At 35.0% G+C, this 22189-nt stretch overlaps 1 protein-coding gene across 4 annotated transcripts in view; it reads left to right on the forward strand.

Moving 5' to 3' along the window:
* The window catches only part of CaMKI (Calcium/calmodulin-dependent protein kinase I), a 117655-nt gene that overhangs the window by 75263 nt on the left and 20203 nt on the right, over positions 1–22189 (forward strand). For all 4 annotated transcript variants that reach the window (XM_089094326.1, XM_089094327.1, XM_089094329.1 and 1 more), the window contains exons 7-9: positions 6679–6819; positions 10446–10572; positions 14590–14677. In XM_089094326.1, coding sequence (XP_088950452.1) covers positions 6679–6819; positions 10446–10572; positions 14590–14677 — 356 coding nt within the window. The remainder of the gene's footprint in view (positions 1–6678; positions 6820–10445; positions 10573–14589; positions 14678–22189) is intronic.

Raw genomic sequence — 22189 nt, forward strand, 5'->3', positions numbered from 1 at the left:
GAAAGATGTAAGATCTTAGTGCTAAAGAACGGGGTTAATGTCCCACGGCTCGCATCTGGTAAGTGAATTTAGGCCAGAATCGCGTCACATCTTTTATTGTTTGAAATCAAACAGTTCGTGGCAACGAACTGTAAGTAAGGAGCGACCCGATCAATAGTAACCGAAACGCTAAAAAACAGGATTTTGATGCCAATAGATACATCAAAAGAATTAAATTAGAATGATGATTTCAAATATATAAGTTTCATCAAGTTTAGTCCAATCCATCAAAAGTTACGCGCCTGAGAAAATTTGGCGGATTTTTGAAAAAAGGGGGAAAGACCCCAGATTCAGCATACAAGAGAACCCTACTACAGAAGTTTCAAGCTCCTATCTGCAAAAATGTGGAATTTAGTATTTTTTGCCAGAAGAAAGATCACGGATGCGTGTTTATTTGTTGTTTTTTTTTCTAGGTAGTGATTCTATCGACCCAGTGGTTTTTAGAATATCCGGAAAGGGCTCATTTGTACGGAAATTAAAAGTTCTAGTGCCCTCTTTAAGTGACCAAAAATACCTCGCTCTTTACGCAAAAGTTAGAGTTTTGTCCCAATTCTTTAATAATGACTCCTGAAAAAACTTTAGCGTAAAGTGTGAGGTGTTGAGGAGGGGGCAAGCCCCTTTATACTCGTAATAATTTCTCTTCGTTTTAAGTTTTAATGTTGCTCCTAGCTTTCAGTTGAAAAAAACTTGTTTTTTTTTGTTTAATTCTTTGTAAAAGGCTTATTGTTCGTTGAGCAAGCTGTGCTTGCTCAAAAGGATGCCAGAGAAAATAGAATCCTGTATTTTTAATAGTTGCATTTAGAGCCTCGGGGGTGTCTGGGCTCCAGGCTACAAAATATACACTCACTGTAGAGATAAAAAAAAAGACTTGAAAACACGCTAAAACTCTAGATAACTCTAGACATATGTGTCTACTAAAAACAAGGAAATACATGTAAGTATATTAGGAATGCTATTTTGGCTACCCCCCTCATCTCCTTCAAAAAATAGATTGCGGTCAATTATAGGGACTGCGCGTGGAGTGTGAAGTATTACTTTATTATTGCTACTTATTTGAAGCGAAGGACTAATAATGCAACAAAAGTATTAAATGTTAAAAAAATTTTGGATGCAGTTGGCGATATTATTTTTGGATTTTTATTATTACCATTAATGCAGTCAATGTGGGAGCTGTTTGATATTGTTAAAACGAATCACCACTTAGATACCTATCAAATATTTTGTTGTAGCAGATAATCAATCTTATATAACAGCTTAGCAACGGTATACAGACGAGAAATGAGTAGAAGCCATAACAAGTTTTGAAAGACAAAGGATGAGAGGCTCTTAATTTTCGTAATTGGTTAAATGTTAATAAAAAAGGGTATTTGAAGATAAAAAAAAGTTTTTTATTTTAACTTTTAAAACACCTCAATTAAGTAACAGAAAACTGCTAGTACTAGTTTCAGGGACGTGTAGTAGGTTAAAACCCATCCCCCCTACAGTTCTATAAATACTAATTTCAAGTTTTCATATTCTAATTTTACGTTTATTTTCAATAGTAACTAATTACTGGAAATGCTATTCGCAGCCCGATCTTGCTTTTCAGGAATGAAAGAAAATACTGAAGTGCTGAACACGGAAAATCTTTGGTTTTTATTGTTTTGTCCGTACTACGAATCTTAAAGAACCACTCGATCCTAACTCGTATTTATTTTTTCAAACATGTTTTTAAATCTTTGGTTCTTATTGTTTTTTCCGTACTACGGATCTTAAAGAACCAGTCGATCCTAACTCGTATTTCTTTTTTCAAACTTGTTTTATAAATTTTTGGTTTTTATTGTTTTTTCCGTACTACAAATCTCAAAGAACCAGTCGATCCTAACTCGTATTTCTTTTTTTTCAAACATGTTTTTAAATCTTTGTTGGTTTTTTTTTCGAACTAGGAATTTTAAAGAACCAGTCGACCCTAACTCGTATTTCTTTTTTCAAACATGTTTTTGAATCTTTGGTTTTTATTGTTTTGTTCGTACTACGAATCTTAAAGAACCATTCGATCCTAACTCGTATTTCTTTTTTCAAACATGTTTTTAAATTTTTGGTTTCTATGGGCCATAGTATGGGAGTTGTAGAGTTCGTTCTTTGCTAAGTCGCATCTGACACTGCAACCATGATTAAAAAGCCGTTCCAAACCGCTAACTAAAAAGAAATGGTTTTATCGGGTACAAGAAATTTTTATCAAAATTCCAAAAGTTTTGTTTCTTGAAAACTGCCTCTTGCTGGGTAATTTAGATGTCAAAAAACTATATTCTTTAATGAGAAAGCCGCATATTCCTTGGAATTGAGGTAAAAATGCTAACGAAACAAAAGACGCGTTTCCTGAAAAAATTCTATTTGTGTGTTTCCTGGGGGAAAATGTCTAAGAAATAACCTAAAATACGTCTTATTATTGGTTTTCAGAGGTCTAGGCCGAGTTATTTGCTTTTCAATCAGTTTTATGAGCAAGTTTTTCGAAATTTTGCCAAAGGCTCAGACACAGTAAAATCCTCTGATAAGCTCATTAGGAATGTAATCACATGATATTTTTCAAGGCTAGAAAATTCTTCTTGAATAATTAAACAATTCGTACTATCGAACTGTAAGTACGCAGTGACTCGTCCCAATAGTAACCGAAACTTAAAAAATTGAATTTCGATAACAATTAGTAAATAAAAAGAATTGGCTTTTGATGTATATAGTCCTGGGATGGCTTATTACTGTAGTGACTGTATTGTATTGGTAAGGTAAAGTGTTGTTTTTCCGCTGACTGGGGCATCGGGCAAAATATTACTTTACTTTCCTATGCATATGCATTTACTACGATAGTTCTGCTCTGCTGTCAGTACGGAGACAAGGTGAAAATTTAAGTAACTATAATTTTTGGGGTTGATAAAAAAAAAAAAATAAAAATACAAGAAATGGGGGTGGTTTCAATCGGTAGCTGATAGGTAAAAGTACCTATGACGTGTTCCTGATTTCAACTCCTTTTATACCGAGATGTATATTCTAATTTAGAAGCTAAATTTTCTCAGTCCTCAAAGCGTTACGTTATCATAGTAACCTTCTATGATCCTAGTAAGATTAACAGGTTGGCTGAATTGTATTTTTGTTTACCTTGTCTTCTGAAAACCTTTTAGTATGCCTGAAATAACTCAATTTCCATATTTTAATTTCTCGTCTCCCTATTATTTTCTCAAGAGCCTTATTCCGAACATTTGTCGAGTGGGGAATCCCCCAATTAAAAAAAAACAACTAATTTTAGTGGAAAACTAGCTAATAAATACTAGTTTTGGGATAAAGTCTTTATTTCTGATGATACTGAAACTTTCTTTCTTTTGTCTGTTACTGTCTCTTGTTACTATTGCTGCGTGTATTTTAGTAGCATAACACTGCTAATGTGAAATCGTGAGCCTTTGTGAATTTTCTAGTGATTTTGAAGAGTCAAGAAGGCATTTTGAAGTTTACTTGCTGGAATGTGCAACAATTTTCTATACATAGAAATTGTCAAGAGGCCATGGAAATATTACTATTGTAAGGTTTTGTCAATATAATTGACTCAAATTTTTAAAATATGTTATAACATCACAGTAAAAACTATTGTAAATATATAGCACAAATGTGTAAAACTAATTTAATGTTTTTCTTTGTTTTGTTATTTTTTAACTTAGGCTACAACCAATTGGCTTCTGATTGAGTTGTGACTCCAGCAAGGTAAATTAAAAATATGTCGGTTGATTTCCTTGTAGTTGCTGTGCAACTAAAGATTTTGTTGGCATATTTCAGGTTTGTTCTTTAATTTGTTTCTTGTTTCTCTCGACACAATTTAGAAATATTTGTCTTGCTCGTCTCCAACAACAAGTGTTGGTCTCCAACGGCTTTAGAAAAGAATCTATGTCGTCCCGCTTGGTTAACTCTATTAACTTAGACCTGATAAGTTAACGTGTAATAATGGCAAGACAGTTTTATCTCAGCAAATTTGGCCCTAGAAAAGTTTAAACCAGGCAAGATTAATTTTAGCAAAGCTCAACCGTCATTTGTCAGCTTCATTTGCAGTGTATTACTTTTTAAAATTTAGACGAATAGGTAGTAGGCCCATGAGTGAGGAATTAAGGATTTGTAGAGATATTTTTTAGGTTTTATGATGCAATGATACTAGCGATGACGTGAATGATGTTTAAGACGAATGACATTGAAGACCGCGGAGATAATATCAACAACAAAAATAAATACCTTGAAAATGACTGTATCACAAATTGTAGTGTCGATGACGTTGGTAACGATGACTGGGGTGAACATCAACCATAGAAGTTACACCGATGGCGATGCAGAAAATGATGGTGGTGATGGCTGGTTCCAGATAGACCTGGAGGCCAAGCACTGGAGTCTCCCATCCTCCAGTTTACTTCTCCCTGAAAAATAAAAATAGTCCGATGAGAATAACCTTGCACGGTCTTGAAAAAAAATAGAACTTGACATTTCACTCAGTCTAATTCTTAATAACATTTATGTACATTGAAGTAGGGTCCTCTCCTAACTTTGGCGCACAATTGTCTTAAAATAAAAAGAAATAAATGACGGAAACTATCAGAATATTTCCACTGGTATTGTTTCACTGAAGCTTTTCCAATTGGTGGGGTCGCTTTGGGTGTCTTGTGGGGATACGCGATTTATTGGGTCGTTACTTCTTGTCTGTGAAAATTTGAGGCCAGAAATGCCCCATATGAATATGTCAACGATTCGTTGGTCTTTGTTAAAGTCAAGGTCTGGTTGACTTTGTCACTCCATGATCAGACGTGATCTGGAAAGTTTGCCTGATACCAAGATTTGAGTAAAGTGTTCTTGACAGCCATATGCTTCACTCTAAGCTACTTATAGATTATCTGCATTGTCTGTGAGATCAGCTTTATCCTATTTCTCGTCAAGATCTTGAAAGGTATCTCTACCCTTGCGAAAGCAATGCTATTGAATAAGCGATGTTTTCAGAATTCCTTGAACCCAGAGGAATTGCTTTGGATTATCTTGGAGACTGGTTGCTTATAACCAGGATCTATGTGTATTGATTTTTGCGACGTTCTAAGCGTCTTAAAATATACATTCTTAGCCAAATAAGTATTGTCTAAATGACAAGCAGTGGATATAGTGGCACCCTTACCCTAACCTTTCTCCTGGCAATCGTTCGATGGTCGTGACACTGTTCAAAATGCACTGCTACGTTGGCATGTATATCTCAAGATCCTATCAGTTGTTCTTTGCTTCTCTACATGTACTCTCAGGGGTGAACCGTTTTTCTTTCACTACTATGAATCAATCAGCCTCTCAATCTCCTCTTCCATTTTTGGCTTTTAATTGCCCTATATAACATTCTGTGTTTCATCACATAACTTTGTTTCTCATTGGCTGAGGATTTATGGTGTTACAAGCCTATTCAAGCGTCACATCTTTCCTTTGATGTTTTGAGAACTCCTTTATTCAATCGAGCTCTACTTTCACACCCTCTTCTCTTAACAAGCCTCTCTTATCTCATCGAGATTCTTGTCTTGTCTTCCGTCGCTTCTCGCGACCAGAAGAAATCGAATCATCAAAGGGAAGTAAGCACACGTTTCTTCGTGTTGTATTTTTCACCATTCTAGATAACTCCTAGCCGTTGTTTGGCAGCAACAGAAATCTCTACATTCCTAGCTACCGCATTGTTAAATTGATGAAAACCATGTCCAATATTTGTTGTTACAGGCGATTTTGATCGGAAGAACTAACGTTTTGCCATCGAACTTTTGGATTGGGACAACAACTGCCGCAATTGGAGACTTAGATGTATCATCATACACATGCCTGATATCCCTAATGTCATTGACACCCAAGCGCCTCTTGAGCAATATCTGCGTCCATTAAAATTATATCTGCTCTGCTATCTACGAGTATTTATGTCACTTGATAATTGATAACATTGATAACAACAGCAGGGATTGATAATCAACTGAGATAAATATCCCAGACAGTGCAGCAGGTGTGACTGCAATGTATGGCGGTGCTGGAATGACAAAAAAAAATATGAATGGAGGACATATGAATGCTTGAATGCTACAAATGCTAACTTGCTATGAATGCTAACTTTCTTGTATGGACTTCTCGACAATAGCGATTCCAATAGGGTAGTTTTCATTTCGATTAGACACCGTTGTCGAGGATTTCCAGGCTATTTTTCGAAATTCCCATAAATTTGTTTTCATAATAAAGTTTTTCCTTATCAGTCAAATTCATAGTTACCATTCCTGAATCAGCTTCAAATGGCAATTTTTTCTCACTTGCCAGTTATTTTTTTTCAAAAAGTGTTTTAAAATTTTTGGTTAAAGATTTCAGGTTTGTACTCAGTGACAGACGGGAATTCCTTCAGACCGGTTGTCCCATCATACTTCCTGTGTGCAGTTATGGTCTCACAGCATTCAACATAAACTTTTTAATTATTCACATGGTTTTAAATACAAACCGTTTTAATTGATGTTTTATCGGAGAGAACCACTGGAAAGATGTTTTACTTACTTTAGGCCTTTAAGCACCATCGATAATAAACTGGTGCTTCATATAGGACTAGTATACCTTTCTTAAAATTATTTGATTTTCTAGCTCCCGAAGTTTTGGCTCAGAAGCCCTATGGTAAATCAGTAGATGTTTGGAGTATAGGTGTCATTGCATATATCTTGCTGTGTGGATATCCACCCTTCTATGATGAAAATGATGCAAACCTTTTTGCTCAAATATTAAAAGGTAAAGCTTTATTCCTAGTGAAATGTTAATAAAATGGATCTAAGAATTTTCGTGGACTTGATGTTTTGTTCTCTTGTATGTAATTTTCTCTCTTTGCTTTGTGAAGAGAACTTTCGTGTTACAGTCTGTGATGACGGAACAAAGATCAAACAAGAAATGGCGTTGTCCTTCCTTCATAGAAATGTGCCTGTTTTTTCGCTCTACGCATGGATGTCACATGGTAGATATAGCGAGAAAAGGACTGCTAAAGTTTTTGGCGGAAAGTTGGACACTGAGTTTAATTTGAAACGAAATAGGGAAAATGAAGGGCGATTCACCTTGACTTACCGCAAGTAGAATAGTATACCCCAGAAGCAAAATAATGTTAGTACCACCAAAGTAGTTTATACTTTAAACATATATGAGCATAAAAAGCATATATGGTCTTGGGATGTTTCCAGCAGTCTTAGATGCTATCGATTGTTTCAGAGATTAACTTAAGCTTATTTAAAGCCTCAACTTCAGCTTATTTTTAAGCTTATTAGCCAAGAATAGCTTTGGTTTTAAGGTGGTTCGCTAGTTTTCAATCATTCATGCGTTCAAAAAATGGTGAAACGGTACAAGCGTTTTCACTTGACAGTAACAGTCCAGAGCTAGAACATAAGTGTTCGTATCTATGGTCACATTAAGACAAATGAATTACAGAAATGGGGTTGGGCAGTTGATCTTTTTACGTCGTCAATGTTATTTTGTTAAAAATACAAGATTGACATCAGAAACAAATGTTTTATGTTGAAATATTACCACCCCTAGACACGAATGTGGAGGATAAGGTCCGAGTTTGACGCCCTTGTTTGAGGGAGGCGGATAAGGTTGGTGAAACCGAAAGGAAAGTGAACCTAAGTAAAATGCCTTCACCTGTATCCAAAATAAATTAAAAAAAAGGATCAAAATTCTCCTTTGCTGGTGAAATTCAAATCTCAGAGATGTCTATCCTCAAGAATCTTCAACTGTCGTATAGATAGACAGTTTCTTTTCCCTACAAATATGGGGAATAGTGTGTATATGGACATATACCGATAAAGCTCACTCTTTAATAGTGGAAAGTGTGCAAACCAACAGGTAAAAAGAAGCTTTTGGGTAATGGATTTATGATCTATATTACTTAAAAGGGATTAAGCATTACTGTTGTAATCTCAGCCTGATCCTGGCTGGTTTTATCTTAGGTTGTCGGTGAACAATTAATTGAAGAAACACCTATTTAACTTCCAATTAAACACCTATTTAATATTCCAATTTAATTTACTAATTATGGTGTGACACTTTTCGAAATTTTGCCAAAACTAACCACAAGAAGGAAAAGTAATAAAACACAGCACACATTACGGGAGAGCATGTGTGAGACCCTAATTATTACTCTGAAAATTTTTACAGCAGCCATTGCTGTGGGAATTTCGGTGTCATATTATGCTGCTAAAATTCAAGGAGCAAAACAATTGATGCTATAGACTTTAACTTCTTTGTTTTCGCATATTTTATTTGCTTAATTTGAACAGAAGCTTAATTAAACCTCTTTTTTTTTTGCCAGTTGTTTACTGTTGTAATCTTGGAGGGAAAACACAAAAACAGCAGAAAATGAAACAGAAAACCCGGAAAATAATATCAAGAAATATATGCTGAACATAAATATATAAACAACTAACATTTGCAAATGCTTATTTGAACTGTAAATGGTATTTTCCTTTTCTTGCACCCTGATGGTTTTGATAAAAATTCCCTTTTCTCTCCACGAAATCCCTGCTGCTCTGGGATTGACAAATTAAAAAAAAAAAAAAAAAAAAAAAAAAATAACAGATGCCAACTCTTCTCAGGTTTTTTTTCCGTCCTGCTAATTGAAAAGCACGTGGGAAACCGTTAAGTTTCTTAGTGATTTAGACTAATCATCAGTCTTGTTGTTTGAAAAAAGAATAGGAAGCTATGTAATAAAAGCTATATGAGAGTTTACTTGTGGTTTTCCAAATAAAATAATTCTTTGCGTAATGCGTAATTTGTGAGAATTAATCCCTAATTTCTCAAAAATTTTCAAAAAACAGCGGAATTAAAATTAACACCAGTGGTGAAAACGCCATTGTTCAAAGGAAAAAATATTCAAACAAGATGTAAGCATGAAAATAGTAGGGAAGGTGGGGTCACGCATATAGCAATCTAAATAGACCTTGACTAATGTTTGTTTGCTCAAACACTACTGAAAGTTCTGCATTCTATATTCTCAGGTGGAGAATTTTTGCGTCTGTCTTGTTTGTCAAAATAACCAATTCCCAAACTTATTGACGTTTTTCAGAATAGTTCACTTTTAGACTATATTTCTGGGCAAACGGAAAGAAGATCTCGAATGGAAGGAATTTGCAATCATAGCTAAACAACATATATCCGGTCCACGCAGGTATTCTCCGCTATGCGAGGGAGTCATTTACAGTGTGTTAGAGCATACCAAGCTTACTTATCCGATAAGCCCGATTACTTATCCTTAGCATTTACGAAATGTGAATTACGTCAGAGACTAAGAGGATTGCTACGTCAAATGGTCTGGACTAGTTGTTGGATAACTTACATTTGCTAACCCCGGAAAATGTAGGATAAGTGACGTCATATGTAAATAAAAAATTTGATATTTTCAAAAATGGAAAAGATAGCGGAATGGTATACAGAAAACAAAAAGGGACAGTCATTATGAAATGTGCTAAAGCTTCATGGCATGGCCGTATCCAGGGGGGGGGATTGAATCCCCCCCCCTCAATGTTTGTCCAACTCACAAAAACGTAACAAAAAGGCACATAAACAAATATTTGACGCGTTTTTGAATTTTTTTTGTAAAAACCCCCCTGAAGAAAAATCCTTTTGTAAAACACCCCCCGAAAAACAAATCCTGGATACGGCCCTGCTTCGTTGATTTATTAACAAGCTATGTTTACAGTGAAGCGCACTTGGAAAATGCTATTATTCGCCTGCTTGTCCACAACGCTTCAGTTAACAAGTCACCAGATAAATATTTGTTATTCTCTTTTATTTACAGATTACATTCTGGGAAGTTAGTGCTAAACCAATAAGTCGGATAAGGAATGCTTGAACTCTCTGTTAAGTTTCAAATGTGGTGATATTTCGCTCATAATCGGTCTTTACTGGCCAAGTTTCACTTGAATATTGAGGTACGGGCACAGCTACAATTATAATTAGCTTAACTTTAATTATTGTAAATCTCATAGATTTTACAAAACTTTTACCGAAATTTAATTCACATGTTTAAATGACCTTTTTCTTTCTTTAAACTATGCAGGTTTTCCATAAGATAAATATGCACAGCTAATGGCTGCATTAAATCCTAACTAAAAGTGAGAAGGGGAGTGAACAAGGCTATCAAATAGTGGGTAATTTTTTTGGGCTTCGAAGAAGTCCGTTGCTTTTAGTCCGACAGCCCTTCGTCTTTTCCAACGTTTCGGGATTATAAGGGTAAATTAAAATGAACTAATTGAATTAAATCTATAGGAAATAATTCAGGAAATTTTGAAATTTATGAATTGGGGTGAAGACCTACTCCTGACTTGTTCAATTATGTCTGCCAATGACATCTAATGTATTTTCTCTTCTAGGTGAATTTGAGTTTGATTCCCCTTACTGGGATGATATATCTACATCGGCTAAAGATTTTATACGAAAACTGATGTGTGTTGATGTTGAGAAGAGGTATACATGTAAGCAGGCGCTAGGGCACCCTTGGTAAGTTTTTCTGGTAAAACTCATTGACGTATAATATCTGTGACTACTATTCTAGTTTTAATGTTAAAGAAAGACCTTTATTTACATCAATGTTTTCTTCCTATAAAATCTATTCTTTTCAAATGGATATAAAAATCTGTTGGCTAAAAGACACCTTCAATTCTACTTTTCTAAGGGATTGGGGTTGGCAACATCATACATGTTTGTGATAATTTCTAGTCGATTGCCTCTATTCTTAGCGGTAGATTTCTGTAGATTCTGTAGTGCTCAGACTTCTTATTCGGCCTAGGCATATAAACATTTTTAAAATCATTATTTGGCAAATGTTTTGGTACTTGTTTAGAATCCAGTAAACATAAGAGAAAGACCGCATCAAAATCTCAAAGATGCTATATGAAAAACAAATTTTTGCTGCCTAGTGAGGTATTGCTCACTCCGTGACAAATATTTAAACTTTAGTTCTTAGGTTTTGAAGGGGCAAAAAAGGTACCTAGGTTAGGTTATGTTACGTATTTAATATATGCTGTGATTTACCCCCCCCTAATGTTCAAATATATAGCCCAAATTTGTTACTGAACTTTTATATTTTCATCCTATTTTGTTTTATTTCATTAGCATTAACGAAGCTTCACTTATCGCTTGTTTACTGAGGCGATACCCAAACTCTTGTTTGTAGTGATTTCCGTTCGTTTCAAGCTTGATTTGCATATTCAATTTAAGTTCAACTCGTTTTAAAATTATTTTGTTTATTTTAAAATCTATTTATTTATTTATATTAATATCTATTGTATGTTTGTTTGCATTGATTGTTCATTTAATTTCTATTCGTTTTGGGTTTCATGAAGTGAAGCTGAAAATAAGTGATCAAACTTAATAGTAACAAATTTCAATAACATTAATGCATCATAAATTTGAGAAAAAAAGCACACAAAATGATGTCTCTCGACACTATAAAGAAAATGTGCTTTGTAAAAATCATTAGCTATTGGGTTGGCATGAATCTGAAGCCCCAATCTCCCCTTGGCATCTGTTTGGCCCACATTATATATATAGTCTCTGATATTCAGATATCTAGAGCGTTAATTTTGCATCTAAATTGAAGGTGTGCATGGTATATGAGGCGGGGTTCTAATATTCTCGTGCGTTTTACATACATTAAAGGAAAATGTTTAGTTATTATAAAGTTTGACTACTTTCTATTATTACAAAAATAACGACGTATTATTAGAAAAAACTTTCTATTATAAAAATAATAATATAATATATAATAATGTAATATAGCATTTAAAATGATATAAGATAAAAATAATGTAAAACGAAATAATAAAAAAATATATATAAAAAATAACAGACGTATTATAAAAAAAAACGTTCTATTATTAAAAAAATATGTTCGTGTATCGTCTCGTCACCAAGATTCAACTTATTTAAAAAAAAGGCGAGCATTAACTACAGACAGTTTTCCTCTGTTTTAGCTCCGAACAGCTTTTTTTTTTTATTATCGCAAGTTCTTTTCTTCAAAAACATATTTGCTAAAAATCTATTGCCCGCGGGGCTAGAATAATATCTAAAGTTGTTTATTGGTGGTATCTTCTACTGTGCTGTGTTTTTTCTTCATTTATCCTACCTTATTATATTGATTATGCATAGTTTTATTTTAACATAAAGAAAGAAAAACGAGCAAAAATGGGATTTTTAAAGGTCAAATGAAAATACTGACAAAACACAATAACGCGAACATTTCGAGGGGACAAACGCCCCTCTTCTTCAGTGCGAAACGAGAAGATATAATCAATAAGAGTGCCGAAGAAAAAACCAACAAAATAACACGCTGAAAGTCAATGTTAATGTGAAAAAAACAATGAAAAAAAAACAAAAATTAAAAGATGGATAAAATTGAATAAAAGCAACAAATTGTAAGAATTAAAACAAAATACCTAACAAACATAAAAGTCATTCACCAATATCCGCGATTTGCACAAAATCCAAAAATTTGAACAGCCATCGACGGATACTAGTGAATAACTGAGAAATAAAAGAAAATATTCATTCACTCAAAACAAAACTAACCAGCTATTGAATGAGTTGGAGAACTATGTCATCTGATTTCTGATTTTAATAATTGCATTCCTTACAGACACTCTTTGAGATCCAAGGAGCTGTTGACGTGTCTTATTATGTGATTGGGAAAATGGTACAAGGGTTTTATCTGCGACTACTAAAGTATCGACTTCTCTTTTGAGAAAACCGAAATACGACTCATTTATTCTTAAATCACCTGAGTCCCTGCTGAAAGCTAGACCTAAATGTTGGTATTTATAAATTTCAACAGCTTCTCTGTAGTGCTGTACAATACCTTTGTCATGCGAAATTTGGCTAGCTTTATTCAATAAAATAGTATGGTCTGGGTTTAAAAAATTTGCTCTACAAGGACATCTTTTGTCCCCTCGAAGCATTCACTTTGTTTTGTTTTGTCAGTATCTTCATTTGGCCTTTAAAAACCCCATTTTTGCTCGTTTTTCTATACGTTATGTCAATGCCAATGTGGTTTAAGAAATTATCTTAGTTTTGTTTTATTGTAGTGCTCGCCATACTGTGATAAATATGTTTTGCAGGTTATTGTTGTTGGTTTTTAGCACTTCATATTTATATCCGTTTTTATGGAGGAGTTTTTTTTTTTTTTTTTTTTTTTTTTTTTTTTTTTTTTTTTTTTTATGAGAAAAATTATGGTAATATTTGCTTGTGGATTACTCTTTCAAAAAATAATACTATCTAATCTTAGTTTTGAACTTTGATGATATAACCTTTTTTGTTTAAGGAAAAAAAATTCGTAAAGCTTAATTTTTGCTTGATTTTCTATTAGCAAGAATATTACTTATTTTCTTGTTTATATCTATAACAAGAAGCATAAAGGTGGGAACACGACCCACCTTTTTGATGTTTATGCTCCAACAACCTGTCTTTTCCGCTTCTTTTTTTTGTGTTGTGAATATTTGTCTTCGAGCTTTTATCACTATGTAAATAATGTCCAAGCTGTCATTGTGTTGAAATGTGCTATTCAAATTGTCTAAAAGTGATTCCCTGTGAGACTCCTGAGACCTTTAGAAAACACTTCGTTCTATTGTTCCTGGAGAAGGGAATCTGATTTGACACGCTTTGTCTGCTGCATAGTTTTGTCAGAATCTTCCATCAGTCTCTTTATCTTATAAAAAATTTGTGTTAATAACTCTTACTTTAGCCGTGTTAGCATTACTGCTATTAAAAGTTTAATAGGAAACATAATTTTGGATGAGTTTGGATTTGCAATAAACTTTAATATTCTCCGATTAAAATTTAAATGATAACCAAGACGCAAGGCTTGCTATCCCGTAATACGGACCAATATTGGTAACAAATTTACGTATCATTTACCTGACCTTTATGGAAAGAAAACTTTCGGTTCTGCACACCAGAAAATTAAGGCCCGGATATCCTGCGGGCAAAAAATTTATCTAGTGATAAGAAGCTCGTCTAGTTGTTCTATCAGTTCTTTTTAATGATAATACAAAAAAAATAACATTTTTCAACGAAAAAACCCAAAAAAGGGTATTTTTCAAATTCAGGTATTTAAAAAAAAAATTGGACAGAGGGGAATTTTATCATTTCTTTTTGGGGAGAGGAGGAGTTCTTTTTCACCAAGGAATTATCTCCCTCTCCCTCAGATTGTGAACAGGAATTTTGTTTGGTATTTTCATTAAACAATACTTCTTTTTTGGTATTCTTATTGAAGATACGACAATATTGCCCCCCCCCTAGATTTTGGAAAATACTAGATATTGATGTCATTAAATTGAAATCTTTATTTTTTTCATTTTATATTAAATCATTTTTGAATACCATACCAGATTTAACTTTTTCTATCGTTCAGCTGTTCTGTAAAGTATCTATTCTCTGTGTCGTATTTTCTCCTATTGCGATTTTGTAATAAAAAGCTTTCTATAATGGGAAGTATTTTGACAATCGAGCTTTTTTTTTAAGGATATGTGGCAATGCTGCAAGTGACAGGAATATACATGGATCTGTTTCTGAACAACTGAAGAAAAATTTTGCAAAATCTAGATGGAGAGTAAGTAGTTTATCCTTTATATTTTATCTTAATTTTTCTTTGATTGCCTAACCAAAGGAATGGCTAAATTGCTAAATGGAATGGCGAAATTACCTTGGCTACGTTCATTCAACCACCTTTTGCAATTTAAGATGAGCTTACCCCTAGGATTGCAGGATTTTCGCAAAGGAGACAAATGTGTTTGTCGCAGTAGTTCAATTGCTTCAGGGTACTTTTCTACAATCTATTGGGTTGAAATACATCAATTTTCGGGTGACTAGGAAATTTGTTTTACAACAGCAACAACCATGGAAATTGTTGCTTAAGTTTTTTCTCAGTAACAGCCATGAATGTTGTTGTTTGGATGTGTTCTCAACAGCACCAATAACTGTTGAAGGGATATGTATTCAAAATAAAAATTGGATGGTGTAAAAACTCGTGTGAACATAAAAATGATGCAATTCGCAATATTGCCCTTTCCCAACAAATTGTTCTATATCGGAAAAGTGTATGCATACCGTAAAAAATTGCAATTATTCCTGTCTCGCAGTTTTAAACATGGTCTATTTCCCGGGAAAAAAATATCACGTTTTAGCATTGGAATTGTTTCATAATCTACACGTTAACGTAGACTAAGTAAAGATCAAAGTCCATCCTTTTTTTTTTGTGCCTCATCATGTTCAGAGATAATTGAGGAATGACTCGTTTGATTACCCCTCCGCCCCTCCTTCCGCCTCTTTTTCTGCCAAGCATCTCTGTAGCCTTCCCCCTGGCTTCGGGTCAAAACAACGATATAGCCCTACCCTTCAGAAATCAGAAATCAATTATTAAAGACAACTTTCATAGTCGCAGATAAAAAATCACAAACTAACTATCGCTGTTATTTACAAACCTAATCCTAAGGAATTGTGTTATAGGCAGTGGTAAAAAACGGCACGAAAAAATTGTTAAACCACTAAGCTCTGTAACGCACTGGTACTAATTTGTTCTTCTTTCTCGTATTTAATACTCATTTGGCAACGGGGGGTAGAAAATCTCCGTGCTTGGAGCTAGCAAAGAGAAATTGCCCAAAACGCATTATCAACTGGGACCTGCGATCTCTAAGATTTTCAATCTTTAAACACTCAACAGCAGACTTATAATCTACAAATTTTTCTCCAAGGATGATTTTGACTGCTCTTTTTTGGACCTTTTCCACATCATCACTTAGATATTCAATATTATTAATCTGAGGTTGACCAAAATATCAGGGACCTGCCTACGTAGCATCATAGGCGAGGATCCCAATTATCTAAATGGTATATTCTGCACTCGTACTACTTAGTAGAAGAGGTGGGTCTGTTGCACCTTTTAAAAACTGGAATCATGCATGGAATCTATGTGTAAAGGAATGCTGGCACAAATCAGGCCCGAGACCCATTCAACCTTGCTTTCTTCTGCCGCCAACTCTTTTACACAAAGTTAGATATACTCCATTTTGTTTAGACTGGAATCATGCAAGTTCTCAATCCTTATAATTAGAGGCACAAAATGTGTCTGTGTCCCCTCCAACTACCTCCCAGCCACGAAATTTTAAACAGAAAGGTAGTCATGTAGTATTCTGTCTAGATCGGAAACAAACAATTATTTTTAATATGTATGGTTGCAGCCCCCTCCAGCCTTTCTCCCGCTTAATTTTTTATGGCTCTGTCATACTTAAAAAAAAAACTTCAGAAAAGACTCGTTCGATTAACTAGCCCCCCTCCGTCGTCCTTTTTGACCCTAGAAAACCCTGTAGCCACTATGGCATTGAGTCAAAACTTCGAGATAGCGATTTTATTCAGAGCGGTTGAAACATCTGAAAGATGTGCCTCCAAGAAGACAAGTCAACACTGCCTCAGGGGCAAGGGCCTCAGACTATGCAAATTGCCTGTTCTTTGCTGATACATCTTAGTACAAAATGGTAGGCTATTGCACCTTGTTAAAAACGGAATCATACAAGGCATTTATATGCGTGTGATTGCGGGGCTGTGAGCAGTTCAACCTCCGTCTTCCCTCCCCTCCTTTGCCAATTTATTAGCAGAAGGGTAGTTATTTGGCATGTTGTATGAACTAAGGTTACGCAAGTTTTCAATCTCTAGTTTTGGAGGTACAAAGTGGACTCCAATGTATCTTTCCGTCAGAAAAGCTTCGAGATATGTTTAATAATTACTATTGTTCCTTTCTCATAGTCTTAGATTTAATCCTATTACAGAAGACTCTGTCTCTGGGAGTGAAAGACCTCTCGAGTCCTTAAATGATACAATTTCATTTTGGAAATTAACCGTGGTTTTCTAAAACTGAGAATATGCCTGCAAATTGCGGACGTATAGCCTTTATTGCAGAAAAAACTTTAAAAGACTTTAGAAGGATATCGTACACTGGCTAATTTATTAGATAAAAGAAAAAGAGGTTTTTCATACTATTCAAGAGCCATTAAAATGTAAAACGAGCGTAAATTGCCCATTGTTGGGGGAAGATTTCTGCTCCCTTAGCTATCCCTCTCACCACGAGAGGATTTTTTCTTTTTTTTTCTATTTCTCTTCTTCTTCTTCTCTAATGCAGTTTTTTAGTTACAGGGCATATCATATTCTATACACTGGGGGGGGGGGGGGGTGACGCAGCCGTCCTCTAGTAATGGGTAATTTTGTCTTTTTTGGACCTTTAATTATGACTTTTTTGAGGAGAGGGATTTATGAAGTTTGTGGCCATGCTCATGGATGTACGACCGTAGGGAGTGAAGGAAGGTGGGGAAAACGAAGACCATTATGAATGACAAAGGTTCTAAGCAAGGGTACTTTTGCAGGTATAGACCGTTCACGAGGGCAGAAGGCCTGTGCTGTGAAGCGAAGTGGGCGGAGGGGAGTGACAAACCCACTGTGATTTGGAAATGTATACATATACGAGTATGTATTTATCCCAAATAAAAAGAAAAGTTATTTCTATATCAGAATAATAGTCGTATATACAAGCCAAAAAGTTGGCTTTGCTGGATCTTTGCAATGCGAAAGCACGATTCTCCGGCCCTAGACTTTTACGTTGCTCAGGCAGTAACTTGCACTTTCAACCCTTAGGAAGAATTTCAACCCAGCTCGAAAGGTACCTTGGCCGGTTCTGGATGTTACCTCACTTAAGTAGTCAGTATATGGGGATCGTAAACCTTGCAAATGGCAGCCGACTTGTCAGCTACAAAGAAATAAAATACAGAATAGACCAGCACATACAGGCCAATATACTCATACCATTTAATTTGGACCTCCTACTAAAACCATCTTTTAACGATGAAGCTTATGTATGCTATTGTACATTGATTTGACTGTTAAAGGAATGGAAGTGAGCAGGAGGTGCGGGGTTGTTAGGCTCTATTCCTTGTGCCGTTTGTATGGGTTTTACTCCTAAGTATTTTGTGCCATTTTCTAGCATTTGTGCTTTTTATTTCGATCCTGTTTGGTCCCTAAAACGTCGTTTTTGGCATGACTGTGATAGGAACAGCTCTTTGATACGCCATAATCTCTTCATTACTTAAAAGGGGCACTAGAACAAAAGAGGTCTGCTAGAATAGCCCCCACCCCGTCCAACTCTTTATAACCAGGGCTAGACATGGTCACCCCTGGAAAGAGAATTACTAAAGCAAACCAAAAGTGGTCGTCGCATATAAATGCATGAATTGAGAGAGGGCATTGAAAAGTTGAATACAGAGCTCTTCAACGTGGTAAATGCACTGATATGATTTGTATCGAAATCTAGCAATTCCTTTTTGAGGGGGAGTATTACTTTTTTTGTGCAATCAAAAGACATACCAAATCTATTATATTAATTTATATATATTTGGGACAGTAGTTTCTATTCAATAAGTATAAAGTGTTCTGTATAGCCTAATAAATAAGCCTGTTTGGGCCTTAGTACACTAAGTAAGGCATTATTTTTTTGGTTTTGGCATTTTATATTTAGGCTTTGGTTATCATGCCTCACAACCTATGCTTTATGGTGTTTTTTTTTCTAATTTTGTTTAGATATATGTTTGTATTATTAATGAATAAAATTAACGAAATAAATACAAGAAAAACCGAAGGGTGGCTTAAATACTGCTTATTTACATAAAATTAATTTAAAAAAACTTTTTCCACAAAACAAGTTTTACATAAGTTGGGTGCAAACCCCTATGCCTTCCCAAGGCCAGAACAAAATTTGCACTTTACTGAAACCCCCCCCCCCCGAAAAAAATGTCTGTATACTTCTCATCTGTAATTATTCCCTTGCCCCCCCCCCCAAAAAATGTCTGTATGATTCCCAATAACAAATACTTTTAACAAAAACTTTTTCCACAAAATAAGTTTTATCATAAGTTGGGTGCAAAACCCCTGTGCCTTCCCAAGGCCAGAACAAAATTTGCACTTTACTGAAGAAATCCCCCCCCAAAAAAAAATGTCTGTATACTTCTCATCTGTAATTATTCCCCTGCCCCCCCCCCAGAAAATGTCTGTATGATTCCCAATAACAAATACTATACGTAAACAATGAGCGAATTTCATATCATATTTTTGGTCACTTAAAAAGGGCACTAGAACTTTTAATTTCCGTTCGAATTCACCCTTTCCCGATCTTCTAGGACCATTATTTCGATACAATCAGCCCTAGAAAAAAAAAATTAAACACACAATACGGTCTGCGGGACAGCTTTCTGGACCTATAGATATACGTTGGGGTGTTAAACAAGGCTCAGTAATCGGCCCTGTTATATTTAACAATGCAGTACGTTCTGCGAAAAAATCGATAGAAGATTTCTGAACCATATGGGAATTCCTAATAGATATTTGCAATACCAAAAAAAATTGAACGAATTTGGTTACGTTCGGTTTTACTAAAGCAATTCCATAAAGGGGTTAACAAAAAGACATGTGACGCGAACATGGCGTTACAGAGACGATCAAGCGTAATTTTGTCAAATTGACCTTTAGTTCGTGCTAGCATACCGCAAGTTTTCTGCAGTTTTTCTTTAAGTGCTGCAATAACTGGATTTTTAGTAGCTTTGATAGAATTCCCATGTCGGAGTCCGAGATACTCAAACTTATCCTTTTGGAGAACTGTCTTCCCGCAAACATCAACAACACGATTTGGCAATGTTTTGTCGTTCAAAACGACGAAATCAATCTTAGACGGCTGTATTGTTAGCCCAATATTACCATGTGCAGACGACACGGCATTAGTAGCTTTCTGTAAAGATTCTAGATTATCACTTATCAAAAGTAGATAATCTGCGTTATATAGATCACTAGCATCAATTCCATCATGTATCAAAAATCTTTTATCGATTTTGTCGCAGAACGTACTGCATTGTTAAATATCACAGGGCCGATTACTGAGCCTTGTTTAACACCCCTACGTATATCTATAGGTCCAGAAATATTAAGACTTTGATTACTATATATCGGTATATGTATATTAAACTGACAATGCACATTCATTTGTATTTTTTCAGTAAAGTGCAAATTTTGTTCTGGCGTTGGGAAGGCATAGGGGTTTTGCGCCCAACGTGCGCCCAAGTATGCACAATAATAAAAAAACATTGATAAGAGACGACACGACTTTGTTGAGCAATGAATGTAACCTTAAGGTGCCTAGGAACTAAAATCGTAGCTCCTGATCAGCTCCAACTATGTATTTGTCCTTTTTATTGCCATACACGGTCTTTGTTAGTTTGTAGCAACTTTTTCTATCTGACTTGTTGAGAATGAAATATCTTTCTGACTGAGAAGAGGTCATACAGGTATATTATCTATATACTTCTGATCGATATACTTCATAATAATTCGAATGTACACCTTCATAATATTATTTCCGAAGAGGTCCCGCAACATCTGTTAAATGATTGCTATTGTTCCTTTATCAAGGTCTTAAATTTGCCCCGTTTTCAGAGAGACAATGAACAAGGAAATGAGAGATTTCCAAGGATATAAAGGCTTCAAATAGATTTTAAAGATTAAAACTGTTTTATTTAACTGAGGGCACGTTGGTAAAACGAGAATATTTGACTGGCTAATTGATCTATTGCCTTAAAATTGGCTTAAATTCAGGGTTCGCAGTAGTATCTGTGAATGATCGTAAAAAGTGTCGGAAGTTCGAGCGATTGATTTAAAAGAGTTTTAACTGTTTTTTAGCATACAAAGATAATCGCCAAGCCTTGTAGTATTTGATTGATGTTGTTGTTACTAGGTATCTTGTGAGGTCAAATGGGGTCTGATGTTTCAGACACTTCTAAGTTATTAATCTAACAGTGAAAATTTGGTCGATGCAGCCTCTCCCCTTCCTAAACCGACAGTGTTCTTCTCTTAAAATTTTGTCAACGGCATCTGTTAATCTAATAATTATTATCGTACTAAATAATTTGCTTCCTACAGAAAGAACCCTAATGCCTCTCTAATTATCTTACTCACTCTTATCGCCTTTCTTATGAATGGTTGTAATTAAGTTTTTATAGAATCACTGGACTACTAAAACATCATATTCCCAATATCCATGTCGTACCTGTCGAATGCAACAAGTGTACAAGGACAGAATACAAAAAAAGGAGAAAAGAAAACGGAACAAAAAGAAAAGGAACCTAAAAAAGTAGCAGCAACAAAAATACAATAGCTTCTGAAAAAAAGAAGAAGCGAACAGAAAACTTAGACTATCAGATTCTTCTAAAGTTTCAGGTTTAGTTTATCGCTGACTAAGAATTTTTTAACTGTTAAACTCGGGTCAACTAGGCTGTAGAGCCGAATTTGGATGCTATTTCGTGTCCATGCTGGTAATTTTACAAGGTACTTGGCAAATCAAAGAAACACAGAGCGAATCTCAAGATTTTCACGCTTTAATAGAAGTTTCCAGAGTAGTATATGTGGTGGAGAACTAGCGTTATAAATATTTACCACGAGTGGACTATTGCTTATCAAAATAGATGTGACGATCGAAGCACTTGAGCTCGAAATTCGCCGCTACAGATGTGCAATGGGAACAGTTATTTTCATATAGTCGTAAGATCAGTGACATAATGTATCAATTGTATCATGGGAGAAGATTTCAGAATTTTTTTTTTTTTTTTTGCGTAGCTTTAATCAAATTGGATTTAGAAAAATTGTTTGATATTTAGTGTCTTTTGTGTGACTTGTTAGGTGACTTGTTATCTTTACCATTAGGGAATTCCCATCATAACATATCAAATTGAGAGCTAATAGTGTTTCGAGCATACAATCAAACCGTTCGTGATAACGAACTACTCGGTAAATAAGGAGTGACTCGGCTCAATAGTAACTAAAACTCTAAAAACAGAAGTTTGATATCAATAGGTATATCAAAATAATCGGCTTATTATGCTAATTCCAAATATATAAGACTCATCAAGTTTTTTGTTACCCATCAAAAGTTTCGAGCCTAAGAAAACTTACCTGACTTTCGAAAAGGGGAAAAACACCCTTATAAGTCAAGGAATCAATGAAAATCATAGCATCAGATTCACCGTATCAGAGAACCCTA

Source organism: Artemia sp. Qi Xiang Cuo, chromosome 9 (assembly GCF_049724085.1).
Source record: "Artemia sp. Qi Xiang Cuo chromosome 9, ASM4972408v1, whole genome shotgun sequence".
Classification (NCBI taxonomy): domain Eukaryota; kingdom Metazoa; phylum Arthropoda; class Branchiopoda; order Anostraca; family Artemiidae; genus Artemia; species Artemia sp. Qi Xiang Cuo.